Source organism: Globicephala melas, chromosome 11 (genome assembly GCF_963455315.2).
Source record: "Globicephala melas chromosome 11, mGloMel1.2, whole genome shotgun sequence".
Taxonomy (NCBI): Eukaryota; Metazoa; Chordata; class Mammalia; order Artiodactyla; family Delphinidae; genus Globicephala; species Globicephala melas.
In genome coordinates, this window is record NC_083324.2 from 82906478 (window position 1) to 82933489 (window position 27012).

Here is a 27012-nt window from a genome sequence, read left to right on the forward strand (position 1 = left end):
AAAAAGAAAAAAATTCTTTCTTCTCAGTGGTGAAAATTACCCCACCTGGAATGCACTCTTCAAAAGGCTCACGAAGCCTGTTCATATGAATGAAGCTGCTTTCTCGAGGGCAGAGGCGGACGCTGCCCTCTCGGGGCGCTTAGCCAAGCTGGGAAAAGGAAGTCGCCTCGGAGGGCAGGGTAGCTGCTGAGGCCACTGCACACGCTGACTGCCGGCTCCAAGATGCAGTATCTAGACTCCAAGGAGCTCCTGATGGATGAAGAGGATGATGTTTTTTGTGAAGGTAAACACGTCATTCTGGCAGGAGCCTTTCTGATCTACTTTGCTTAGCTTTGACACTGTTGGAAACTGTGGCCCGGTTTGGGTAAGGGACTTGAGGACTTTGAAAGCATCCTGGATGGGCTGGCACCCCAGAAGTACACTGCAGAACCCGGGACAAGGGAACTGAATGGTTCCTCCAAATAATTTTTTTTTTTTAAAGTCATGACCAAAGGTTTAGTTTAGGGTAGAAAATAGTACTAAAATTTCCCCTTGTCCCTCTTCTGTGCTCTCTTGTCTAACACCTTAAGGAAATAAGTCTGTCTCCGTGCTCAGCACACAGCAGGACTGCAGGGCAGCAGTTGGACAGATGGGCCGGGGATGGTGCCCCACAGTGCCATATTGCTTTGCTCTGCACTACCCACCTGTCCTTCTTTTCTCTCTCTGCCTTTGGGTCTTGCCCTCTCCACTCTTCCGTGGACTTATTTGGCACCCCAACCCTGTCTCAGTTGCCTTTCCCTTTTCCTCTTCTTCCAGGCTGGGAGGCAGCAGCCATGCTAGCTTCTGACATCAACTGCGCCGCTTAGGTTTCCCCAGGTAGACCAGTGTTGTGGGATTTGACTGTAAGGGTTGCAATTTGAAATGGCTAATCTTGTAATCTACAGATGCCTTGTAATCAAATGCTGCCTATGAGGTTGGGCTGTAGGCAAGAGCTTTTCAAGAATTTGGAACTGTCTAAAGAAGTGGTATTCTGGACTCGGGACCTCATAAACTTGTCGGTTTCCGCAAGAACTGTATCTGGTAGTTTTTAAAAAACTCTTATCAAGTAATTTTTTAAAGGAGCTCTAGTAAAATTTTTTGCAGTTACCCAAGTAGTACAAGTTCATTGAAGACAAATGAAAGAGTATAGCATAATAAGAATCCCTTGTAATCTAGTCATCTAGGAGGTTACCATTACTGATGTCTGTCTTCACATTATTTTTGTTGTAGCCTCAGAAATATTTAAAACCATAATTTGGGTTTTTATCACAATTTCAACCAGCTTAAAGAATGTCCCCCCAGCTTCCTTGCTGTTTGGCATGTTCTCAAGCTGTTGCTCTACTTGGGTGACAGGTAGAGCCACTGTGACTCGAAGTTTGATCTTAGGCTCCATTCCTCAGCTTTCACTTCTACTTAAAGATGTTTTCTCTGTGGGCTTACCCAGGTGGCGCAGTGGTTGAGAGTCCGCCTGCCGATGTAGGGGGCACGGGTTCGTGCCCCGGTCCGGGAGGATCCCACATACCGCGGAGTGGCTGGGCCCGTGAGCCATGGCCGCTGAGCCTGCGCGTCCGGAGCCTGTGCTCCGCAACGGGAGAGTCCACAACAGTGGAAGGCCCGCGTACCGCAAAAAAAAAAAAAAAAAAGATGTTTTCTCTGTGTATACATACTTAGTTACTCCCTTCAGGAATTAGAACATGTTTACAACTAGGAAGATAAGCCTAAATGGGACAATTTGGTAATTATCTACCCAACCTCCAGAATGCCAGGCCACATTTCTTTCCCCCAAAGGGATTTTTCTCTTTTACCAATGGCTACTGTGCTAAAGAGCGCCACCTATAGACGGATAGGTGAGCGGCCCCACTCTGAGGGAAAGAATTAAGACCTCAGCAAAGCAGGGCTTGATGAGTAAGATCTCTCTCTTGAGCGTTCATGATTCTCAATGTGATTATTTCAACCTCAACAGCACGGTAAAGAGTCAAGCGGGGAGTCACACAAGATTCCGATTCAAATTCTCATTTTGCTTCATGTTACCTATGTGATTTAAGCAAAGTAATTGCTAAACTAAACCTCTGTTTCTTCGGTGGTGAGATGGGACAATAATACCTATTGGGTTGTACAGGGTATCTTCATAATAGATTCATAACATTTGCGTTGTACTTCACAGGTGATATGGTTTGTACCTTCCAGACTGATTATCTCATTTAACTTAATCTCTAAAGATTAGAGAGAGAATCCTTGCAAGTCCAACATCCAGCATATTTGTATTCAGTTTTCAGAGTCATGGATCATGTTTGCCTATTTATGTGAAAGCTTGTCCGGGTAGTTCCTTCTTTTTAAGTAAGCTCCCTGCAGGGTAATAGTCAAGAGCTTCCTCTCCAGACTTGCACTGCCTGGGCTTTGCCACTTAATTCACTCTATGACTTTGAGCTGGTTACTTAATCTCTCTCTCAGTTGACTCACTTATAAATGGAGGGCTAACTTCCTAGGATGGTGTGTGGATTAAATATTGTTACAGGGAAGGTGCTTAGAATAGTGCCTCAGACATGGTAAGCACTCAATAAATACTAATTCTGACTATGTGTTCACAAAAATGGGTTCTTAGAATAGGTTAGAAAGCAATGTATAAAAGGAATTCTGCACAGAGTTTTTTCACATGTCTGGTTAACCTAGTGTATTCAGAATAGGACTTATTACAGAAAATCAGTTCATAAACCACTTTTCAGATGTATGCCTGGGTGGAAACAGCACAGGACAAGTTGTCCGGAGCCTGGATTGTAGCCCTGCACCTGCTGTAATGTAGATGTAGGATCTTGGGCAAGTCACTTACTTAATCTTGCTGAGCCTCATTTTTTACCTAAAACAAGAGTGTTGATTACACAGTCTCTCAGATCTCATTTGAAAAGCTCCAGCATTCTATTACTTCATCTTTTCTGCACAGTGGCATACATCTACCTCGAAGAGTTCAAGCTTGCTCTAGCTTTCCTCCATGCTTTAAGCTCACTTTAACATGCCTAAGAAAGCAGAAAGCTTTCGGTCCAGTGAGTTTCCTGTAACATAAAGGAAGGAAGATGCCTAGGAGCTTGTTACCAAGGCAACCATATTTCCTTGCAGTGGCCACATTTTTAAAGGACCCTTTCCCCCTAAAGAAAAACAAATTTAGAATTTAGGTCCATTTGGTTAAAAGTATATATAATCTATTTAGATTTATGGACCACATAAAGATCTGGGAAGAAAAAAACTGAGTCATGCTCGCAATATATTTTTTTAACTGCCTTTCTGAGATCCTGTTTGCTTCAGCTGTTGTTTTCTGTGGTTAAAGAAAATGTTAAAGTTCACGAAATTAAGAAGCATTGGTGTGTAACTTTGCTCTTGTTCTAGAGGAGCGTTGCATATGATTAGTGAGAGGGAGAGAGGAAGAGGGAGAGAGAGAAAAGCAGTCACCCACCTACCCACCAGAAACCCTAATATTTTATTCCTCTTTCTCTCCCTCCCTCCCCCACCCCCACCTCAGGTTGGCTTTCCAAATATCACTATGTATTTATTTATTTTCATATCACCATGCCATTTAGAAAATGGTTACTATCCAGTAGACTTTATTCCTTCTTGGGGGAATGATTGGTTTGATTACCAAGCTATTGAAAAACCAGTAATTGGAATTAGAGGGCTTCTTTCCCATTGTTGTTTCAAACTTATCAAATTAAAGGGCTTTCATCTGTTTTGTCACTGTGCCTTCTTGACAGCCAGCCTGGTGTATGTTAGTAGAAATAGCTGGATGGATAATAATAGTAATGATAACTCTAACAATTATGATGGCGATAATAATAATAGAAAAAAAATGTCACGCACAGTGGAGGCCCTTGGCCAGCTTTCAAGAACAGAACAGGATTCGTGTGTGGGAGGAAACAGTTCCCCAGGTGCTGGTCAGCCAGTAGGTTAGCAGTCAGAATTACTCCTTGGCACAAGTTAAAGTTGCAGTCCTTCTTTCCTTAGAACCACAAGCCCTCACTGCCTTTGTTTTCAGCAGTGCTCGGTAATCTGTGGTCAAGTGCAATGATTAGAATAATAAAACTGCACGAGTTCACGGTCATGTGTGCAAAGTATTTCTCAGGCTTATATAGTCCCTGGACACTTACATGTCTTTTAAAATCTTGCTTCTAGAAAGACCACAGGAAACTGCAAAGCTTTGCCAGACCTTCGAATGTTCTGGTACAATGCAGCATAGCATAAGAATACTTCTCCTGTCCTGGATTACAGTATCTAGGAAAGTTGTTTCAAACTCCCCAAAGGAGAAGAACTCTCCCAGATAGAGAGAAACTCAAAGGGAAGTCCACTCGACCATTAGCTACCTGTCGCTCTTAAAGAGACTGACAGATGCTTGAAAAAAAATGCCACACACTTTCGAACCAAACCTCTCTCCTTTCCCCAAGCCAAGTAAGTTAGCATTTTTTTCCCTTTCGATGGGATCTTCAGCTCAGAGAGAGCAAAAAAATTGCAAAAGTTTTAACAAAAAGAGAATTGTAAGTATAGAATAGATGCCCACTTTGTCTTTCTGTGTAAACTGCTTATGAAGCCAAGGTAGATTTTTTTTAATGGGTAAACAATTCTGCAACCTGTTGTAATCTGGCATGTTTTGATATTTACTGAATTACATTTGCCCTTTCCAAAATTAAAAGAAAGAAGGAAGAAGAGATTAAATTAAGATTATGTACAAAACCAATAAATCCTGAAAGTTCAGACTGGTTAAGTCCATACCCTCTATGGAAAAAGTGTTGAGAAAGAGAACATAAAAGTGTATGTGCCTTGGTTAGAGAGAGAGTTGGACCTTTTTGTTTGATTATGCCACATTTTATAGCACGTAGATATAAGAATTGTTATTTAGCTATGTCAGCCCTTTCTCAAAAACATCCATGTCTGGGGTTCTCAAGTGGACCCAAGTAATGGGATTGGAGACGGGACAGGAAGAGGCTGCCTTAGTTTCCTGGGTTGAAAAAAGTTGGCCACTCTTTGCTTTCGCAGTTTGCCGGGATTGCTTGGGTCAATTTCCATTCCTGGAATCCTGGATAAACGTTTTGGTTGGAAGTTGTTTTCCCTACTTTATTTGTCCCAGGGTCTGGAGCAGACACAGACCTCCCCACAATATTTCATGCCTGTGTGACCTATGCCTTGGATTACTGCAAAACATTCCCTTCCCATAGATGTCTAGGAAGCTTACTTTGGCTGGTGCCAAAGAGATGGTGTCATTTCAGGGGCACAAGCTAAAATAGCACATTGCACTAAAGCTATGCAGACCGTCTTAGCCCCCAGTCCACCCCCGATTTATGGCCCCCAGTGACCTCAGGGTGACTTATTTAGATCAGGCCAAAGCCAAAAAGGGGCCCAGAATCACAAAGAAAGCATTTTAAATGCTTATTTAATATCTCTGTAGGCAGCCAGTAAAGTCTTTTTAGGATAGTATGAGATAGCCTTGAGTATATCTTCTACAGGACTTGAGTTGAAAACTACAAGTATATGCATACCCGTTGTTTGTATGGGGGGGAAATAGTTTTAAAAAAAACGAAATGTGTAGTTGTTATGACCAAAGCAGTGAAATAAGTTGGGAGCATTGCCCTTGCTCTTTGATGGGAGTTACTTCACTCACTGAAGTCAACCTATTTATTAAAGAAATGTGATGGATCCCGTTACCTATACCTCACATGTTTTACTGTGCTTAGCAAGTGTAGGCTTATTCCACTTCTCATTTATTTTTGGATGGCTAAATTTTGTCTGTTGATTGTTTACCAAACGGCTGTGATGTTTAATGAAAATGTTTGCAATTCAGTTGGTTTCAGGAGAGATTTTAAAGAAGGAAAAGGTATTAGTTGAGTCAAGTTGAAATGACTGTTTCAAGTACCAGAAGGACAGAGAGGAAGAAAAAAAAAAATAGTGACTGGTCCTGTCAAGTAAAAATGGATGGAAGAAAATGAAACCACAATGCAGGGGCTGGTGGGATATTGAACGTTCATGTACTTCCTTGACAGTAAGTTCCAGGCTGGATTGGGGGCTGGTTTCTCGGGCGCCTGAAATGTGGAGATGCCTGGCCGACTAGGCGGGTGATGATTCCATACCATGTGTGCACTGCAGAGTGAAGGGATTTGTGAAGAATCTGAAGTGTTCGATCCTTGTTGATAGACAAACCAGGTCGTTTGAGCTGAAAAACCACTTCATTTTGTGCTGTGTAGACGGAGTGTATCTCATCACTCATCAAGAATTTCCCTTCAAGAAAAATGACAATTTACTTGATCACTTTTAGATATTTTTAAGAGAAAGATTTTGACATATACGCTGGGATAACAATCAAAAGGCAGGTATAATGGCCAGCTTCACTCCAGAGGCAAGTTAATGATAATTTATATTATCGTCATTCTTTCACGTGTGGACTTTCCATATCTTATGCTTTTTCATGCCTCAACTTGCTTAACAGAGGCTTCAGGCAGAAGACACTTGAAGATCAATGATGGATACAAGTAAAAAATTCTAGATGTTAAAATATAAAAGTGAGGAAAATGTGAACTTTTGGCAGGGTGAGGTGTCTATTTTCCCAGCTGAGGGAGAGAGAAAACACTGTGTCAACCTTTGTAAAGATTGTCATTAATAGGTAACCTAGTAAACAGAGAAAAGATCTTGAGGGTATGTCATCTCTGCTGTATTAGGAGGTTTAACCCTAGGAAATAATTATTTCTAAATAAAATAAAGAGAACTAAAAACAAGTTGCTGCCCGTCTGGAAAGTGACGAGGTTATGGTGCCACCTTTTCACTGCAAGTCTTTCCTTCTTAGTCTTTGGATCACTGGGAGTTAAGAGTTTAAATGTTTATACTGTACAACTCAAGCAGCAACAGGGGGACACCGACTGGTCTCTTCTCCCTCTTGACGTCATTCTAAACTGCCCATTCAGTGTAAGGAGTGATGAGCCGAGAACCAGGAAGAAAATAACTTGACTTTCAGATCATAAATTGAGTCAGCTGGTTGAGCAGTTGAAGATTTTTTTTTTCACTCTATGAATTGGCATTCAGGAAACTCTGACAGGGAGTAAATACGAAAACATGTTCTATGGTGGGATTTTCCTTCCTATTTATAACAGCCCGACGAACTGATAGAATGGCATTTGAAGAAAAGTGTGTCAAAGAATCTAATATGCAGATAGGATTCGTAGAAGGCACTTTTAACCACTTTCAGATAAATTATATGACTGAAATATTACGAAAAACAATCTCTGAAAAACAATCTCTTCTCCTTCAACTTCTGGTTTATATGTTCAGGGTTACCAAGGATGTCTTCGAGGTGGGGCATGCCTCAGCCCACTATTAATCTCCATTAGCAGCTCTAAAGACTAAAAAATAAATTAGAATTTAGAGTCCAAATATAAAGCATGATAAAAAGCTTTTTCAGAAAACATTGCTATTTTGAATGATTTGAACTCTATAATCTGAGTAAAAAATCATATGCTTACGCTGCAAACAGTTTCCAGTGGAGGACAGACCCCTTTTCTGGCCATATTGCTGTACTAAGTACTTGGCATCCAAAAATTCTAGAGCCACCATGTTTGTAAATCTTTGATTTTTTTTTTTTTTTTTAACCATTCAGACTTCCAAACTGAGGGAAGATAGCATAGCTGAAAGAGCAAAATATTTGGACTCAAAAGACCTAATTCAACTTACTAGTAGCTTGACTTTAGGCAAGTTACCTAACCCTTCAGAATCTTCACTTTCCTTCTTCCACTTGGAGATGATGATAATTATGGTGATGGTGATGATGCTGGGGTGGTGATGATGGTAATGTGATAAAGATGGTGGCGGTGGTGGTGGTGACCTCCCCCACAAACTGCTTGAAGTCAAAGGAGATAATGTATGCGATAATGGAAAACCAGTAAGGACTTACTACGTAAATGTCAGTGATTTTTTAATTGTGATTTTCTCAGCTGTCCCAGTCTCCCAAGTCTATACAATTCTCCTCTTCTACTCTTGGCCTGTGATTAACAAAGACACAAGCTGATGAGAGCACAGCTATTGAGACTGCTCACTTCAAATGCTTTCCCGGGAATATAGAGGTGCGTCTGGCTCATGAATTAACAAGCCTGGCTGCTATCCGACCTCCACCATTTGACAAAGGCAGGACTCAGAATAACCCCTTCACTTGGCACAAAATGAATTTGTGATTTCTTACCTTTTTTTTTTTTTTGGCTTTAACCAATCTGGTCTCCCTCTGAAAATCCTTTGAGTATTAAAGAGTGATATAAGCTATGGCAGTTTTCTTGTGGAGAGAGTCCCCCTTTGCCTTGGTCAGGAAAGCTGGAGGTGAAGAATCATATCTTTAACAGTATCTTTAACAATACACAGGCCCTTTCTCCTGGGTAAATATTTACTTGGGGTAAACACACCACAGTTACTGCCTCTGCATGCCGCTTTACAGAGTACTTTTTAAAAAGTAATTTGATAAAGGCTGGGCTCTCTATATTTGTTAAACCATTTCTAATTTAAAGATAACACTTATTGAAACTTGAATTATACATATGTTAATGGCATTTTAGGACAGTAATTAAGATTTTAAACAAAGCCTCTATGACGTTTCCTCTAGTGGTGTTTTGCTTTGTTTTCACTTCCATTGCTTTTTAAAATATTTTCAGTGGTAAAACCTCCTGGAGAAATCATGGTAATCTGTTTATGTATATTTGTGTGTCAATATATTAATGTGCACACAGGAGGACAAACATCAGTTCAGTTGTTTATAATAATAGTTCATGGGACAGAGAGCAAGTTAATGGGATCTACCCACTGTGAACTAATCACCAAATCTTTATTGAGCACCACTCAATAAAAGTTAGGACTAGGGCACATAACTGGTCAGGCTGGAAATGGTCCCAGCTGTAGGAGGGGAGACTGGGGAGGGTCAACCCAGGTCCTCCCGACTCCTGGAAGGACAACTGCTGCTGGGTCAGAAGCATCCTCTTCTGTATGAGAAAAGACAACACATCTTGTCATTTACACCACGGACTAGAGTGAAGAGGACAGAAAAAAGCCCTGTGTGTCTTCCTAACATTAATGATACACCCAAAAGACAGATGTTTGTGCCTTTATAAGCTACCAGGCAATATAGAAAACTGCACATAGTGAGTCAGTAGCTCATTACCCACCTCTTGGCAGGGGATGGCAAACCTGCAGGCCAGACCCAGCCCACTGCCTGTTTCTGTACGGCCTGCCATAAATGGTTTTTACAAAAAGACAGACATTTGCAAATCGATTTGGTGATAGGGAACATTGACCTTGAACTTCAATTAAGCAAGATGTTATCCCAAAGAAAAAGAATTCCATTCTTCTCCTTAATAGACTGGTGTTATAAAAAAAAAAAAAAGCTCAATTATTAATTATTATATTTTGAATTTTGTCCATAAAAAATGTGAAAGTTTGTTTTCTCTCTTGTTATATGTAAGTATACAATTTCCTCATTTTTTACCTCTTGGCCCCAAAGCCTAAAATGCTTACTATCTGACTCTTTACAGAAGAAGCCTGCTGACCCCTGGTTTAGGTCATCACGTTCCATCATTTTGCCTCTTAAGGTCATTGTCTCTCCCACTAGCTCTTCCCCTTTTCATGCCGGTGAGAGGGTCCTATCATTTTATTTTTATTATTATTATTTTTTTTTTTTGCAGTACATGGGCCTCTCACTGTTGTGGCCTCTCCCGTTGGGGAGCACAGGCTGGCTCTGGACACGCAGGCTCAGCGGCCATGGCTCACGGGCCCAGCCGCTCCGTGGCATGTGGGATCTTCCCGGACCAGGGCACGAACCCGTGTCCCCTGCATCAGCAGGCGGACTCTCAACCACTGCGCCACCAGGGAAGCCCCCTATCATTTTAAAATCCCCATTTAAGAGAAGATTTATCCCCTCTTATTTTTATTTAAATATTATTTTTAAGAGAACACATGTCCCCATATTACATTGCTCTGTAACACCAACTGGTAGGATGATGAAAAATTAACAGTCCAAGACAAAACCAAAGACAGAATGCGCTGGGTGGGGGAGGGCAGAGAAGGCAGCATGATGTAAGCAGAGACACACAGGAGGACTAAGGCCTGTTCTCCCCGCCCACCGATAAGTGAGGTGAAAGAAGGCGACGCACAGGAGGTGTCCAGGGTCCTTCCCACTTACTCCTCTGCATGACTTCAAGGCACTCTCCTCCTCGTTTGACCCTTTGGGTCCTTTGTCCCCGAGATCTGAAACCCTGGACCTCCTTGCAAGAGATGACTGATGCACGAACATGACTCGAGGCCGTCTCCTTGGCTTTTCCACACACACACCACTCCAAGTCTCCCAATTCATCAAAAAGTGATAGTGCCAACCTTGGGGGCATCTTTCAAAGAAACCACAAATTGGAAATATATCCCCTTTACGTTAGGAGATTACAAGGGATTAGCAGAGCTTTGATCATCCCCAAAACAGTGCTGGCTCTTGCCCACTGCCCTCTGTCTGTAGGGCAGACCCATGGATGTCCACTCAGCCTGCATGTTAATTCAAGGACAAGAAAGCCGTTTCAAAACAGGCACGAAGGAAAGAGCGAAAAGCACCACCACACACACCCTCGCTCGTTCAGTGGGGGCCGCTCGGCTCCTGGTTGCTAAGCATTGGAAGGAGCTGGAATGTTTAGCACTATTAGGCATCTCTGAGCAGTTCTAACTTGCTGGAGGGGAAAAATATCTTACTATAAAAAGAGCTCAGGAGCCATTGTACACTGCCGGTGAGACTATAAAATGGTGCAGTCACTATGGAAAACAGGTGCAGTTCCTCAAAAAATTAAAAGTTAAAATTAGTTCTTTAACATATGATCTAGCAATCCCACTTCTGGGCATATACACAGAACTGAAAGCAAGGTCTTGAAGAGATATTTGTACATATGTTCACAGCAGCATTATTCACAATAGTCGAAAGGTAGAAACAACACAAGTGTCCATCAGCAGATGAATGGGTCAACAAAATATGGTCTATACATGCAATGGAATATTATTCAGCCTTAAAAAGGAAGGAAATTCTGACACATGGTATAACATGGATGAACCCCGAGGACATTAAGCTAGGTGAAATAAGCCAGACACATCACTGTATGATTTAATGTATCTGAGGTGTGTAGAGAGTCAAATTCATAGAGACAGAAAATGTCAGGGTGACTTCCAGGCGGTAGGCAGAGGGGGAAATGGGGAGTTGTTGTTTAATGGGTCTAGCTTCAGTTTTCAGTGTTACAAGATGAAAAGTGTCCCGGAGATTGGTTGCATAACAGTGTGAATGTACTTAATGCTACTAAACTGTAGACTGAAAAATGATTAAGGTGGTAAATCTTACATGTATTATATCTACATACGTATATAACATATATATATTTCCACATTAAAAAAAAAAGAGTTAGGAATGGGTACCCCCAAAAAACAAAACAAAACAAAACAGGAAAGAACCAGATAGTTCCTGAAAGTCTGCAAAAAGGTTGCTTTTTCTTGAGCCATGTAAGTTTAACAACAGGGAACTGAATACCCAGGTGAGATAGAAATGGTCCCAGGGAGCTGATTCTGCCCAGGGCTGGGCATATCTGACACAGTCTTAGAAAGACTGTTTTCTCCATAGCAGGATGTGTAAGAATGAGGTCTGGGAATTTTTTCTACCAATGTCTGCCTAGCTGGGAATCATTTTTAAAATCTCTGCATAAATATTTTGGGATTAGCACTTACCGAGGCTTCTCTAGAAAGGAGTAGCATAATTAGCAGATGCAGCCCCTCAGGAGCTTATGAACTATGTAGGGATAGAAGATGTATTTTTTTCATTCATTAAAGACTATCTGTTGATAGTCTACCATGTGCTGGATTCAGTTCTACTCGGCTCTAGAGGCTCGAAAGGACCTCAGGGCCAACTTGGATATCAGGAGGAGAATGTTCCAGGGAGAGTCGGGAGGCCAGTGTGGCTGCAGCACGATGTGAGCACAGCCAAGGGCAGTAGAAGCTGCAACCCTAGAGGTTTCTGTTAGGAGGGAGGGTGTCCAGCTCCTATAAGCCTTACAGGCCATTGTATGCATTTGGGGTTTGCTCTATGGGAGATGGGGAGCCATTGGTGAATGTTGAGCAGAGTGGCATAATCTGATTTGCCTTTCAAAAGGATAATTCTGGGGCTTCCCTGGTGGTGCAGTGGTTGAGAGTCTGCCTGCCGATGCAGGGTACACAGGTTCGTGCCCCAGTCCGGGAAGATCCCACATGCCGCGGAGCGGCTGGGCCCGTGAGCCATGGCCGCTGAGCCTGCACGTCAGGAGCCTGTGCTCCACAACGGGAGAGGCCACAACAGGGAGAGGCCCGCGTACCATTCTGACTACTGTCTGGAAAATTAAAATGGGGGCATAAAAGGCAAAAGCAGGGAAGCCAGTTAGAAGAGGATGGCAACAGTCCAGGAGAGAATTGATGGGGAACTTAGCAGGCCTGATACCGATTGAATTCTGGAGGTAAGGAGGGAAATGTTACCAAGGATGTCACCAAGACTCTGGCTCAAGCATCTGGAAGGATAATGCTGCTCTTTACTGAGATGAGGAAGGCTGCTGGAGAAGCAGGCTTGCATTGGGGTAGTATGGCCATGATGGGGAAGCAGGAGTCCACTTTGAGATAGTTTAGATATAAATAGGGGATGACTTCATGAAGTCCCACTCCAAGTACCCAGAATAGTGGGCACTAGGAAATATCTGTTGAAATGTTGATGATAAAGCAGCATATGCATAAATGAGAATTATTCATAGATTTATCTCTAGCTTATGGGGATTGGGCTGTATAACCTATATGGGCTGTTGCATAAAACCAGGAGCTGGAGAAGCAATACAAACTGTGCAAAACACTTAAAGGAAATTAAAGGAAAAATCGGGGGAAGTGGTGGATCATCTGGGCAGGCTTTTTTTTTTTAATAAATTTATTTTATTTATATTTATTTTTGGCTGTGTTGGGTCTTCATTGCTGTGTGCAGGCTTTCTCTAGTTGCGGCGAGCGGGGGCTACTCTTTGTTGCGGTGCGCAGGCTTCTCGTTGCGGTGGAGCACGGCTTCAGCAGTTGTGGCTCACAGGCTCTAGAGCGCAGGCTTAGTAGTTGTGGCACACGGGCTTAGTTGCTCTGCGGCATGTGGGATCTTCCCGGACCAGGGCTCGAACCGTGTCCCCTGCATTGGCAGGCGGATTCTTAGCCACTGCGCCACCAGGGAAGCCCTGGGCAGCCTTCTTGAAGGTGAATATTTGAAGGAGAGAGCTTAACATCCTTGGGAGCACTGTTCTGATATATAGAATAATTATGGAAACGCATCCATGAACTTTCCATCTTCACGTAGCCTCTCTGCTTTTGGTGCTACGCTCACCACGTTAAAATGCTTGCATCTCGGGCAGGAATAAAGAAGTAGACATAGAGAATGGACTTGATGTCATGGGGTGGGGGGGGGCAAAGCTGAGACGAAGTGAGAGTAACATCAATATATATACACTACCGAATGTAAAATAGTTGGCTGGTGGGAAGCAGCAGCATAGCACAGGGAGATCGGCTTGGTGCTTTGAGATGACCTAGAGGGGTGGGATATGGAGGTTGGGAGGGAGGCTTAAGAGGGAGGGGATATGGGGATATATGTATACTTATAGCTGATTCACTTTATTGTGCAACAGAAACTAACACGGTATTGTGAAGCGATTATATTCCAATAACGTTCTATTAAAAAAAAAGCTTGCATCTCTTGCCCTTTCGCTCCTAGGCTGTACATCCGTAGCATCTCAGCTAAAGAGACCTCTTTAGGGGTTTTTATTCTTATTCTCCTAATAGAAGGCAGGCAAGGGGTCAATCCCATTGCTCAACTCCCTGCCTTTTTTCCCTTCCCCAAGGAGATTTATCAGCCTCCCTCAGTAACGTATCCATTTAACAGTCAAGCGCTAGCAATCAGCACATTTGCTTGTATTTTAACTCAAATCCCGTGAACTATGTCTTCAGTCACCTTACTTTAATCCTAGGGGGAAATTGTTCTTCCTCCTGTAAGATAGTCTTTCGTATCCTCAAAAACCATTAAAAGAACATATTAACACAGCAGTAATTCTCCAGACCTTACAATAGCTAGTCAAATATTTGTATTCCACCAGGCACTTGAGTTGAATAGTATATCTATGCCAACAAGAGGGCAAGTGTATCCTGAGTGCCGAACAGGCCCAGATGTCTGTGAATTAGGATCTGAAATGCAGGGGCACACGCCCCACAGCTGTTGAACTTGAATTCCTCTTTGAATGCGGCACCCAGGGCTGAGAGGCACTTCTCAGAGAGGCCTGTGTGCGTTCGTTCTTCTAAAATCTGCCCTTGCCCAGTGCTTACATCCTCATTCTGACCCAGCTACCGTCTTGGGCGCAGAGAACAAATGAGAGCAGGTGTTCAGATTTATCTTCCTCAAGCAGCCCCTTGAGGCTCGTTGAGGACAGGTCATTGAAGGAAGAGGCTGACGTATAGCCTTCCAGCCCACAACTCTTGTGCCTGCCAGCAGACAGCTGTTCCAGATGCTTCCTGCTGCTGCTCATGAAAACATAACTGCGATTCAATGAAAGATATTTAATAGGGGATTGCTTGGAGCAGCCCCTTACTTGGGAGATCGGATGAAGCCAAAGCACTTGGATCTGGTGCCATCCCTGTGAAATTTTCACCTCCAAGCAGCCTTAGTGTGAATGACCTATTTCAAACGTGATGGCTGATTACACTTGGGTGGCGTGAATAATTTAATAGGTGTGAGAGCTCTGTCAATGCTGTGATATTACAGCAGCATTGCCCGCCTGGCTAATCATGGAGGGTAACAGCGCCCTGTCCTGTTGTCACGGCTCCTATCCGAAGCTGCCAGGGATGTGGATTGTGTGTGAGCAGAGAAGGAAAGAGGGGAAGTGGGGCCAGGTCTCGTCCCTGCTACCAAAGAAGGCTTTGTGGGTTGAGCAAGCCTGGCTGCAGGAGTCAGATTTCCACTTTCACCTCTGCAAAGTGAAACTGTGCGGGGCCCACGGGGATGGAGCTTTGTATCCAGTATCCCGATTGGGCATAAAATGTATGTTAGTAGGGGGAGGCACCGGACGCTGAAGCTAGCAGGGATAGCTAATGGTTTCCAGGCCTCACAGAGGCGGCCCTGGCCTTTGAAACATGCAGCTGAACTCAAGGCCCAGGAGCAGGAATATGAGAGCAGCTGTAGAGAAGAGCGAACAGCCAGGAGGAACCTGTCATGGCTTCAGAATCTTTCCCTTGTGTTCTAAGGTACCTTGATACTCCCTCCAGCTCTCTCTAACTTTGCTTGAGTGGTAGTGACAGCCGTTTAACCTCAGAGACCTGTTTCCGATGTGAGCTGGACTCCAGAATAATGTCCATGAAGATGGTGAAGATTAACAACCAGTGACAAAGTTTTAAGTAAAATGGCTTCTGGACCCGTAATTCCTCCTAAAATCACCTCCTGAAGTTAATGATCTCAATTTCATGAGTTAGGGAGGGACCAAACTTTGAAAAGATTTGTGCATCGTTGGGGGGCAGTAAGGAGGAAAGGAATTGAATGAGATTAACAACAGATCTTGCCTAAAATTGAAAGAGAAATGAAAATAATTAAAGGAGTTACTTAAGAAATATTTTAAAAATATGAATGACTGGATAAAAACAGATTTAATTTTTTTTTCAATAATCAGTACACTATTGTTAATGTGTATCAGTCAGGGCAATGTCAGGAAACCGATAGCTTCCATTAGAATAATTCCAAGAAGGTTTATTTACAAAGAGATGACTTACAGAGGTGTGGGTGGATTGTGGGGGAACCAGAGGGCAGAGAGAGACCAACACCACCTGGCTCCAAAGGATGGGAGAGGAAGAGGTTGCTAGAATCTTCAAGGAGAGAAAGCTGTGTAGAGAGGGCTGCCTTGAGGGGGTGGGGGGGAGAGCAGTTGTCTTTTAGGAAGGGGCACAGCCAGCCCAATGTGACCTCAGAGGGAGGAGCCAGGTAATTAATATCCTCACCTCACTCCTTTACCTTTTTCCCATCTCCTGTTGGGGCTCCCCATTGGCCAAACCCTACTGGACATCACAGGGCAGTCGTTGATGTGGTCCCTACCTGGGGACCCCCAGGGCGGGAAGCAGGAGAGAGAAAGGTGGAGAATGGACAGGAAGGGGTCACGTGGGACAACCTGCAAGCCAGGGACTGCAGGGGGCCCAGGGACACAATATAAATAAATCACCTTGGCGAACCTTACAGACAAAGCTCTTCTCTTATGTTTCCCCTAATAATGAGAGAAAAGGGAAGGGATTCATTATGAAGGAAAAGTCCATTTTAGAACCTTAAAAAGAGTCTACATGTCCAGTACCTAGCACTGTGTTTACACGTGCATGCTTCCAGTCACTTCTACATTCATTCTGCATTATTTTATACTTCTTTTAATATCTTTGTGCAATAATATTTGTTAGATTTATACTATTTACCTTCAGCCTTCAGCCGAGTTCAGAGCTATAGGAATTTATAAAGTTAATATTCTACCAAAATGTTTGTCGGTCTAGACCAGTTTCTCAAAATATAGTCTGAGAAGCCATCAAGTTTCCCAAGACTCTTTCAGTGGGTCCCCAAGGTCCTCAACAATTTTTAAAAATATAAGAGGGTTTAGTCTAGATTATGTTATATATATAAATGTGGGTTTTTTAAAAATTGAAGTACAGTTGATAGACAATATTATATAAGTTACAGGTGTACAATATAGTGGTTCACAATTTTTTAAGGTTATATTCCATTTATAGTTATTAAAAATATGTGCTATATTCCCCATATTCTATCCTTGTAGTTTATTTTATACCTAATAGTTTGTACCTTTTAACCCCCTTTCCCTATAATGTCCCTCCCCTTACCCTCCCCACTGGTAACCACTAGTTTGTTCTCTATATTTGTGAGTCTGCTTCTTTTTGTTATATTCACTAGTTTGTTGTGTTTTTTTTGATTCCACATATAAGTGATATCATGCAGTATTTGTCTTTCTCTGTCTGATGTATTTCACTTAGCATAATGCCCTCCAAGTACATATACACATAAACCTATGTATATACATATATGTTATATAAAATGGCTAGTCTAGATTGTGTTATTGTGTAATGGGTCTTGAGACCAAAAAATTGGGAAGTGATTTTTATAGATTGTATTATTGCAGAAAATGACCTCTACATGTAATATAATAATAATGTGTGAGAAATCCAATCTCAGGTTGCTGGACAGAAGGGGATTGCTTGCTACATGTAAGACATGTTTTATTTCCTGTCAGCCTTGAACATTTTGCTGACTACCTTCCACCCATGCAACTTCTAGGTCACTTGGTGCAGAAGCTAGAAGTGGGGGTGAAGGCAGGGTCTAGGATTGAGATCATTTGCCTTAATGCATAGGCCTGATTTCAGCCCCCCCGGGACATCCGCTCCTGGGACATACTAAAATGCTAAGGGTGTTGGCCAGACTAGTTTCCCATTGTGCAAGCAGATGCATGTGACGATGGTAAGAAAACAACAGCTTGAGATGTTTACTCCCTTGAGGACCTTATCATCAGTACCAGACATGGGCAAAGGAAAATGGGGTTTAGCTCTCACCAGTTCAGAAAGCAGCAAGCAAGACCCAGCTGTCATTTGTCAGGTGGAAACATACTTCTGTAGGTACAGCTCTGATGTCAATAAATACAGGCTTGTTATGCACTTTTTCCAAGAGAAAAGGTGATAGAAGGCAGCAGGGGCACTGTATGCGCTCATTCCTAACGCAGTCAATATTCACTGACAATTCTCTACGCTCATTAATATAGAGGTTACAATCATGTAAGTGGTATTAAGCATAGTTCCTGACATCAAGGAATTTATAAACTGATGAGGAGATGTGTACCAAATATTTATGACAGAAGGAAGGTGTGTGATAGGGTCTTATTCAGGGGACACACAAGGGACTTGCAGGAGGATGCAGGTAGGGTGTAGAGGGCCAAGAAGGCATTGGGAAGGAGGTAGTGTTTGAACGGGTCTTTCTAGGCTAGACAGGGTTTTCAGAGACAAACAACAGAGGTAAAAGAAAAAGTGATGGGCAATTCTCAGCGGAAAATTTCCAGGCAGTGGAAATAGCCCGAGCAAAAAGGTAGAAGTAGGAAGTATCATAGGCAGAAGGAATATATAGGAATATAAATGGATAGAGGTCCCTAGATATAACCAAATCTCCGGGACCTTCTGATCAGAGCATCTACTTCATTGCACAATGGCAGTGGGTCTTCAGACATGTTCTGAATTCTGCATTAAATATCTGATGCTCTAAATGAGGAAACTAAATTGGCTGCACTTTGGATGCCCTTCTGCTTTCTTCTAATGAATTATGCATTTACTAGGATTGATTGGTGGTGCAAAGAATAATCAGCCTGGCATTGCCAATTCTGTTCCCTAAACAAAAACTGGCTTTAAAAATGCCCATGAGAGAAAAACAGGATAAAATTCAGTTTTTAGAAGAGACCATTTTCAGTGCTGCTGAAGTTCAAACACCCTGTTTTATGGCACCAAAAATAATCACAGTTCCCGTAGCACCCATAGTACTTCCTCTTTCATAACACCCACCAGAGTTATTTACCGCTGTCCTCACCACCAGGCTCCCCGAGATGGGTTCCATGACCTTCCTATTTACCTCTGTGGCTCCTTCCCTTAGCAGAGTGCCTGGCACCTGAGTTGAAATAATAGCTTGTTGAAATAATAGCTATCATTTGTACCTAGGGATTTTTAAATTAAAATTGATACATGGGTGGGACAGGGGGAGGGGAACTTGTGTTAAGCTGTTACTCCTTTGGAGGGAATCTTTCTCTCCATTGGTGTTAAAGAGTGACGAACTCTCACACTAGCAGAGTTTTCTGTAACATCCCCACCCCAATGCCTAACAAGCTGTGGCCTTCACTTTCCCTGGGTGAGGTTTAAGGGCTTCACCAGGGAATCTCTGAATGCTTTGATCAGGGAAGTTTCTGAGGTAGATGAATTAGAGAACCTTCACCAGAAATCAAATCAGCCAGAAACTTGATCTTGGACTTCCAGCTTCCAGAACTGTGAGAAAATACATCTGTGTTGTTTAAGCCCTCCAGTCTGTGGTATCTTGTTATGGCATCCCTAGCAGACTAATATAGTGGGGAAATGGAAAGTCTGCTTCTCTCCAGGGGAGGTGTTAGACCCTGCTCCCACCCCTCCAGATTTTTCCTCGGTAGCCTATTAGCTCTGATGCTAATCTGCAGTAGCTCTTATTTCTCCCAAGACTTTTCCTGCATATCTGTGCTTCTCTCCAGGCCTCTGTCTCTAGAATGAGGTAAATGGAGAAATGTTTGGAACCATCCGACTCTACACAAATAGCTGTAATACAAGGTGGCAGGTGCCCAGCATCTCGGGAGATGTTAAGAGCTAAGATGTTATGAAAGTTCTGAAGTGAGAGGGCAGGGAATGGGGCAAGAGATCTGGGAAAAACAGATGCAAACTGGAGTACTGAAACTGGATCTTGATGAATAGATGTGGCTATTAGGAAACGGGTGAAGGCTACATGGATGGAGATAGGCTGGGGTGGGGGGTGGTGTTGACAAGGTAATAAAAAGATCGAGGTAAGAGTACAGGTGTGCTCCAGAATGGCAGAGTTATTCATCTTTCATTCAGTAAGTAGTTATTGAGCCCCTGTTCTCTGTGGGGATATGGTATATAAGACAAACTGTCTCTACCCTTACGATCTCACAGTCCAGTGAAAAAGAGACAAAGAACAACTAAAAAGGTAAAGAAAACCATTACAATTTACAGCTGGTGCTATAAAAGGTACAGAGTATTCAAAAAGAATAACTGAGGGGAAGGATATACTTAAAGATGTGGGTGGTCAGGGAAGAACTCTCTTAGAAGTGACTTGGCATGTTTAAGGAACTGAAAGAAGGCCCTGTGACCTGAGTCAGTAACCTGAGCTTAGTAAGAGGGAAGCCAGAGGCATGAGTGAGGCTGGAAGGACTAGAAGGGATTGGCTCACCAGGGTCTTGTAAGCACTGGCGTAGAATTTGGATATTATTCTATAATAAATGGGGAATGAAGGCAGGGTTTTAAGCAGGAGAGTGACCACAGCATAATTTTTATTTTTAAAGATTACTCTTTCTGTATTAGTTATCTATTGCTACATAACAAATTGTCACAAATTCAGCTGTTTAAAACAACACATGCTTCTCATTTCACAGTTGCTGTGGGTCAGGAGTCCAGGCACAGCTTAGCTTCAGGCTGCAATCAATGTGTCATCCAGGGCTGGGGTCTCATCTGAAGGTTGGACTGAGGACAGATCCACTTTCAAGCTAACGTGATGATGGCGAGATTCAGTTTCTGTGGGCTACTGAACAGAGGGCCTCAGTTCCTTGTCACATGAGCTTCTCCAACATGGCAGCTTGCTTTATCGAAGCCAACAAGGGACAGATTCAGCTAGCAAGATAGAAATCAAAACCTTTTATAATCTAATCATGAAAGTGACATCTCAGCCCATTTGCCATATTCTATTGGTTAGAAGTCACTAGACTCACGCTCATGGGGAAGGGATTACACAAGGGTGTGAATACTAGGGGGTGGGAATCATTGAGGACCATCTTAAAGTTGGCCCGCCACAGTGGAGAATGGATTCTAGGGAAGGGCAAACTGGAGGCAAGGAGATAAGCGATACAGTCTAGAGATGAAGGATCTCAGAGAAGGGTGATGGCAGTAGAGCTGGAGAGAGTAACCAAGAATGAGAAGTGTCTTGGAGACAAAAGCAACAGGTTTTGTTGATGAATTGCGTGTGGGAGGTAAAGGGAAAAGAGGCATCAGTAACGACTTCTAGATTTCTGGCCCTCTAGCAACTGGTTGGATATTGGTGCTATTTATTATTTTTTTAACTAAGATGGTTAAGTATAGGGGAGGACCAGGTTTGGTTTGGGGGGAGGAGAATCAAGAATTGGGCAGCAAGAAATTAACAGGAATTTTAGGTAGGTACTCAGATATCTGACCTCAGAGGAGAGTTCTGAGTTGCAATATAAATCTGGGAATCTTTAGCACATGAACATGACTTAAAGCCATGAACTGAATGAGATGAGGCCCCACTGTGGGCCCTTGAATACCCCTCTAAGCTGTTTATGTGCAGATCATTCCTAGAACCCCATTTAGTCCTCTGTAAAGTCTACCTTTAGAACTGCCTCTCTTTCACTGGCCCTAATTCTAACTATCTTTTAAGAAGAGTATCCAGGTTCCATCCTCTCTCTCCCGGCTGGTTTTGCTTACTTAGCGGGGGTGGGGGCGTGGGGGGATGAGTGTATCATTTGACTTAATCCTACTTGGCCTTGTGCTCTATTTCAGCATTGTCTTAAACAGTGTCATTCAGCTCCCATTCTTAATCTCATTATCACCATTTAGGTCGTAAACTTTTTGAGGGGTGGGGGTGGGGGGAGCGTTCCTTCTTTTATCCCCCGTCCCTTTCTCAGTTCTCCACAAGTACTTATTGTATGAATGAATGTTTCAATAGCAGTCTTGTTTATGGCCATTTTAATAGCTACCAAGAGGCCAAGGGGTGCTGTGGGAGTTGTGCAGCTGTTTGGACCTTTGTGACTCTCAGATTTATTGATGCTGAAAAGGACTGGGGGAGTCATCAGATAGGTAAAAGGAAGTGAGAAAAGAGATAGAGTCAGGAAATACCCACAAAACCTGGGCTCAGCTGTCAAGTATCAACAGGGATACAACAGAGACGAACCCGGGTCCAGAATGAAGAGAAGAACAAGGATCTATGACAGACAGGATAGTGGGGCCACTACCACCCATGTTTTCAGGTGCCAAAACCCAGCTTTTGCACATGTATCTAAAGTTGATTCAATTGTGTCACCTTGGACAACTCACATTAACTCCCTTGAATCTTGGTTTTCCCATCCATGAAATGGGAGCAATAATACCTACTGCAGACTTATAGTCAAGAATAAATGATACAGTGCTTCTAAAGTATCTGCTCCAGAATCTAGGGTATACGAAGTAGCCAATGGGAAAAAACAAACAAAAAAACGGTACTGATGAACCTAGTGGCAGGGCAGGAATAAAGACGTAGATGTAGAAAATGGACTTGAGGACATGGGGTGGGGGGGAAGCTGGGACGAAGTGAGAGTGGCATTGACATATACACACTACCAAATGTAAAATGGATGGCTAGTGGGAAGCTACTGTGTAGCACAGGGAAATCAGCTCTATGCTTTGTGATGACCTAGAGGGGTGGGGTAGGGAGGGTGGGAGGGAGGCTCAAGATGGAGGGGATATGCGGATATATGTATACATATAGCTGATTCACTTTGAGTACAGCAGAAAGTAACACAACAATGTAAAGCAATTATACTCCAATAAAGATTTTTTTAAAAAAGGAAAGAAGATAGCCAATGAACTGTAGTGTTCAGCATCATAAGGATTACGTCAAGTCAACCAAACTCACTAGGGACACATATATTGACCAGAATATACCAGTACTGAACACATACGAGGAATTAGTTGCCAGGAATGTTCGTATCATTTGCTCAACACATTTTCTCTTCTGAAGGAAAGTGTATGTGGGAAGACTGAGTGCTGTCAGGAACTATTTAGTAAGTTGGAAGAAGGACAGAGGGAGGTGGGTGTCTGGAAAAATCCAGCTGTCATGAAGTGTTCAGCCTGTCAAGGCACTCACTGCTCAGGCTGCCCTTCATGGTCGAAGGCAGAGACACAGTGACCAGAGCTTGCTTTGGGGTGCCCTTTCTAGGCATCAAGCGCACTCTGCTCCTACTGTTGTATCATTGGTTGGTTATGATGTCATTGATTAGGCTATGATTTGGGTGGCCTAGAGTCCAGGCCTGAGGATGCAGTCTCCTTATCACAACTGGATAAGGACACAGTGTCCTCAAATGTTCCCTTTTGGTTCATATCTATGCTCATCGACTCTTACTCCCTCACAAGGTGACTGAATTTCAAGCTGGGGAGGGCGGATGCACCTTGCAGTACCATTCTATTTAACATATTCTACGTACACAATTTATTCAGAATGGTGGCTTTACAGATAAGGAAACCGAGGTATAAGGGATTCCCTATTTAAGGATGGAGGCAGAGACCTTGTCTCTGGGTCTTTGTAGACTCCCTGTCTTGGACAATTTCCACTCCAAAGACTCTTTCTATGGAATGTCTCTGTCATATCCACACTTTCCTAAAGGAAACCTTTATATATAGTTCAAATCCACCAAAACAAAATTAAAAGAAAAAAAAAACAACAACTCTGTTTCTCCCCATTGTTATGAGATCTCTGTGCCCAAACAGGCCCTAGAGGAGAGCCCATACAAAGCAAACGTCGTGCCGTGGGCAACCAACTTCACCGCCACACACACACACATACACACACACACACACACCACCACCACCACCACCACCACCACCACCACCAGAGTCGCCCCAGCGCATTGTTTCAATACACAGCCTCTCTTTTAAGTACCAAAAGGTTAGCCGAAAGGGCCTTTCATGGCCTCGGCTGTTCTCCCCTGCCCTCTCCCTCCGATGCACTCGGTCTCCTGCGCGAATTCCAAGGATAACTCCAAAGCGGTGACACCAGCTAGTGCCAAGGAGCTCGGCGTGGCGGCGATCCGCTGGACGCAGACAGCAAAGCTCACCCTTCGGAGTTGGGCTGAAGTAACTGTCAAGCATCTGGCTGCCCCGCCCCCTCCCCGCCCGGGTGACGCCGTCGGCCCCTCGGCCGAGCCCCGCCCCCGCGCGCTCCGCGCTCCGCGCTCCCCGCCCCCCGCGCGGCCGCCGCGCTCGCTCCACGCGCTGCCAGCCCCGCAACTTCAGCCCGCGCCGCAGCTGCCGGTAGCTGACGCGGGAGGGCCGCTGGCGCCGGGGCCTGGACGCGGGGACCCGACTGCTTCCCGCGACCCTTTGTCCCTTCACCCGAGTGAGCGCGCTCAGGGTAGCTGCAAAGCCGGAGGTGCGGGCGGCCCGGGTCATTGCATTGGCACGGAGGCTGTTATTCTAAGCCGGAGACCTCAAGTGTCCTCCTGTCATGACAAGGAGCCTTCGTCTTTAGGTATGAGCACCTTTTTATTTGTTCTTTTTTGCTTGATTTTGCTGACAACCCGAGTGAGGTCTGTGTGGCGAGGGTGTCCTCGGCTTGCATGAGTGTTGCCTGTTAAGGAGCCGTTGGGACTGGGGCGTCCTCGGCTTCCTCCGTCTGGGAGGGTTCGGGTCTCTGATGCCCACAGGGTAGAGACGCGAAGTTGCCGAGCGGTGCAGGGCACAAGCACTTTTGCAGTCAGAACCGAGGGATGCCCAGGAGAGTGGAGGGACCGGCCCAGAAGATGGTAAGGGGCCCCCGGCAGTGCCCGGCGGCTGGAGCATCTCTGGGGCTAGGACACGCGTGGCCGGACGTTAGGTGCTCTGGGGCGGGCGGTGGCGGGGCGGGGGGGCGCGGAGAGCGTCCCGGGATGCGGGTCCTGAGCTGCCGGCTGCCACCGAACGACTTCCGGCACTCTCAGCGCCCACGGGGAGTCCAGATCGCAGTCTCTGGGGTCCCAACTTGCCCCCAGGCTGCCCGGATTCAGCTTGGCAATGAACCAGCCTCATCCCCGCGTGTCTGAATTACAAATTGGCAATGTGGGGTGACGGGGTGGGGGGATGAGAATTGGGAGGAAGGGCAAGAAGGAGAAATTTGTTGCATTGATGCCCACCAGTGTCTGGAAAAACGGGGGTGGAGAGTGGGAGTGGGGTAGGTGATGATGCACCTGAGGACCGGAGCACCCCTGCAAGTTTCTGTGGCTTGGGAGATGGTCTAGAGAAGAGAAGCATCTGCAACTCTGTTACCTTGAGACTGTAACCTCCTATCCCCCTCCCCCAGGGTAGTGGGGAACGGATAGAGAACCTCATGTTAGAAGGGAGTAGGTGCTGCTGGAAATTAGACAAGCGGAAGCCATGCAGATGTTAAGGTGGCAGAAGCGCTGTGCCAGCCCCTCGTGCAAAGTGACAGCTCCCGCAGGAGCAAGAGAGCAAGTGGAAAAGCAAGATAACCGGGCGGATTTTGTTGGGGGGAGGGGCGGGAGTGGTGCAGAGGGGATGTTGGCAGCGTGGAAGGTTCTTATCCTGAAGATACCAACGTGTTGCTCGAGTGACGGAGAGGAAACGTTTAAGCTTTTGGTCCGGGGGAAACAATCATGATTGTCTTGGAAAACATGTTGGGTCCGTCTTTCCTCCCTGCTCTCCACTTCCTCCACGCTCACAGCCATGCAGTTGGTTGAAGTTCTAGGACTGGGACTAATCGTCGCCCCCATTCCCAAAGAGATTGTACTTGGCGCTCCGTATGGGACTGGGCATCTTCTGTGAGCATTTGCCCCTTTGTTATCTGACACGTGATCACTTCTTCGTTTTTGTTTTCTATCAGCGTTATCTGGCTCTGAGAATGTTCCTCTTCTCCTACCCACCCCCACCCCAGGATATTCCTATTCACCTATTTCCCCTCTTCCTCTTCCTCCTCCAGCCTTTTTGAACCAGCCTCTGAGTTTTCCCTCTAATCCCCCCCCCCCATTGTGTCTCCATCAGACTGTTTTAGCTGCTGTTCCAAGCAAGGGATGTCAGCTGTGAACTCTTCAAGAAGGAGCATCATCGGGCTACTCTCCAGTGGTTAATTAGGAAGCAGCCAGTGGCTAACCTTCTGTAGGAACAAATTGCAGGGGTGTGTCTAGTCAGGGTAACAGCCACTAGAGGAAAGGGCCTCCCTGCTTTTCACCATCCCTGGTAGCCCAGCCCTCAGGCTCAGCCTCTTGTGCCCAGCTCCCCCTTCAGTAGAGATACTGCCTAATCCTGTCTCTTCCCCAGGAAGGTGATACACTTGCCCCAAAATCTGCTGCATCCAAGCATCTGAAAACCTGAATACTGGAGAATCTGTTGAGCAAAAACGTACTGCATATGTTGCTTTTCCGAAAGGCCCCCAATGGGTGCTGCTTCTCTCTTCCTCTGCCAATCCAGTGTGAGATTTCTGCTTTAAATATTTTATCTTATGTATAAATATAAAGGAATACCAAGCTAGAGCGAGGAAAAGCTAATAAAAGCCTGCACTAGGGACTTGCACAAAATTCTGAGTACCCGAACACAAGCGCCAGCGATGGCTCTCTTTCTTTTTGTTGACTGCAAAGTCAAATTATTTCCAGCAGAAAAGGGACCCATCCCTTTTCAAGGGTGACCTGGAGAAACCAAGGGACCTGGGAAGGAGATATTTATATCTACAGGTGTTGGTAGCTAAACTCATATCAAATTCTACTCTTTAGTATTGAAGTCCATTGACTTGGGGCCCTGCCCATGACGGCCAGGTGTCCTGCCCAAACGGCCAGGTGTCCTGCCCTAAGTCTGAGGTTGCTGAATGGATACATCCCTAGTGTAGTTAAACCCCACAGCCCAGCTGTGATACCAACCACATGCTCACTTCTGAATATAACCAAGTCACTTCTCTGCTATATTTTGGGTTAATTCACAGATTATTGGCTCACCCCATGGTGTCAAGAGACTAAAACACAGACAAAGGCAGTTCTGGAGGGTGGGCAGCACAGCCTGCACATTTCACATTAAATCGTGGAATCAGGCAAACAACAGTCCCTGGGGTTGAAGCGTTTGCAAACCTGTGTTTTATTTTTACTGTTCATTTCATTCAATGGCTTGGGGAAAAAAGATAAAATGCTGTCTTGTTTCTATTCTGCAAAGAAGTCAGAAGTCTAAAACCAGTTTCTTCCTTTTCTTGGGAGGAGGTGGCGGTAAAGTGAAAGTCCATTTTGTTTATGCAGTAGGTGCTCCTCTGGGCAATGGCAGATTTGACTTTCCACTTGGGCTTTCTCTGCCCTGGTGGCCATGGGCAGGGCCTCGTGCTTCTGAACAGCTCCTCTACCAAGGTTATTTTCATCTGCCAAGCTGAACTCCACG

General features: G+C 44.5%; 1 protein-coding gene across 4 annotated transcripts in view; it reads left to right on the forward strand.

The window, feature by feature from the left end:
• The first annotated feature begins 209 nt into the window (after positions 1-209).
• Positions 210-27012, forward strand: part of RIPOR2 (RHO family interacting cell polarization regulator 2) — a 112007-nt gene continuing 85204 nt past the window's right edge. For 3 of the 4 annotated variants that reach the window (XM_030881263.3, XM_030881257.3, XM_060308271.2), the window contains exon 1: positions 210-283. In XM_030881263.3, the coding sequence (XP_030737123.2) occupies positions 223-283 (61 nt within the window). In that variant the 5' untranslated portion in view covers positions 210-222. Of the gene's footprint in view, positions 284-23895; positions 24137-27012 lie in introns of those variants that run through there. The other variant, XM_030881254.3, reaches the window with a different exon arrangement.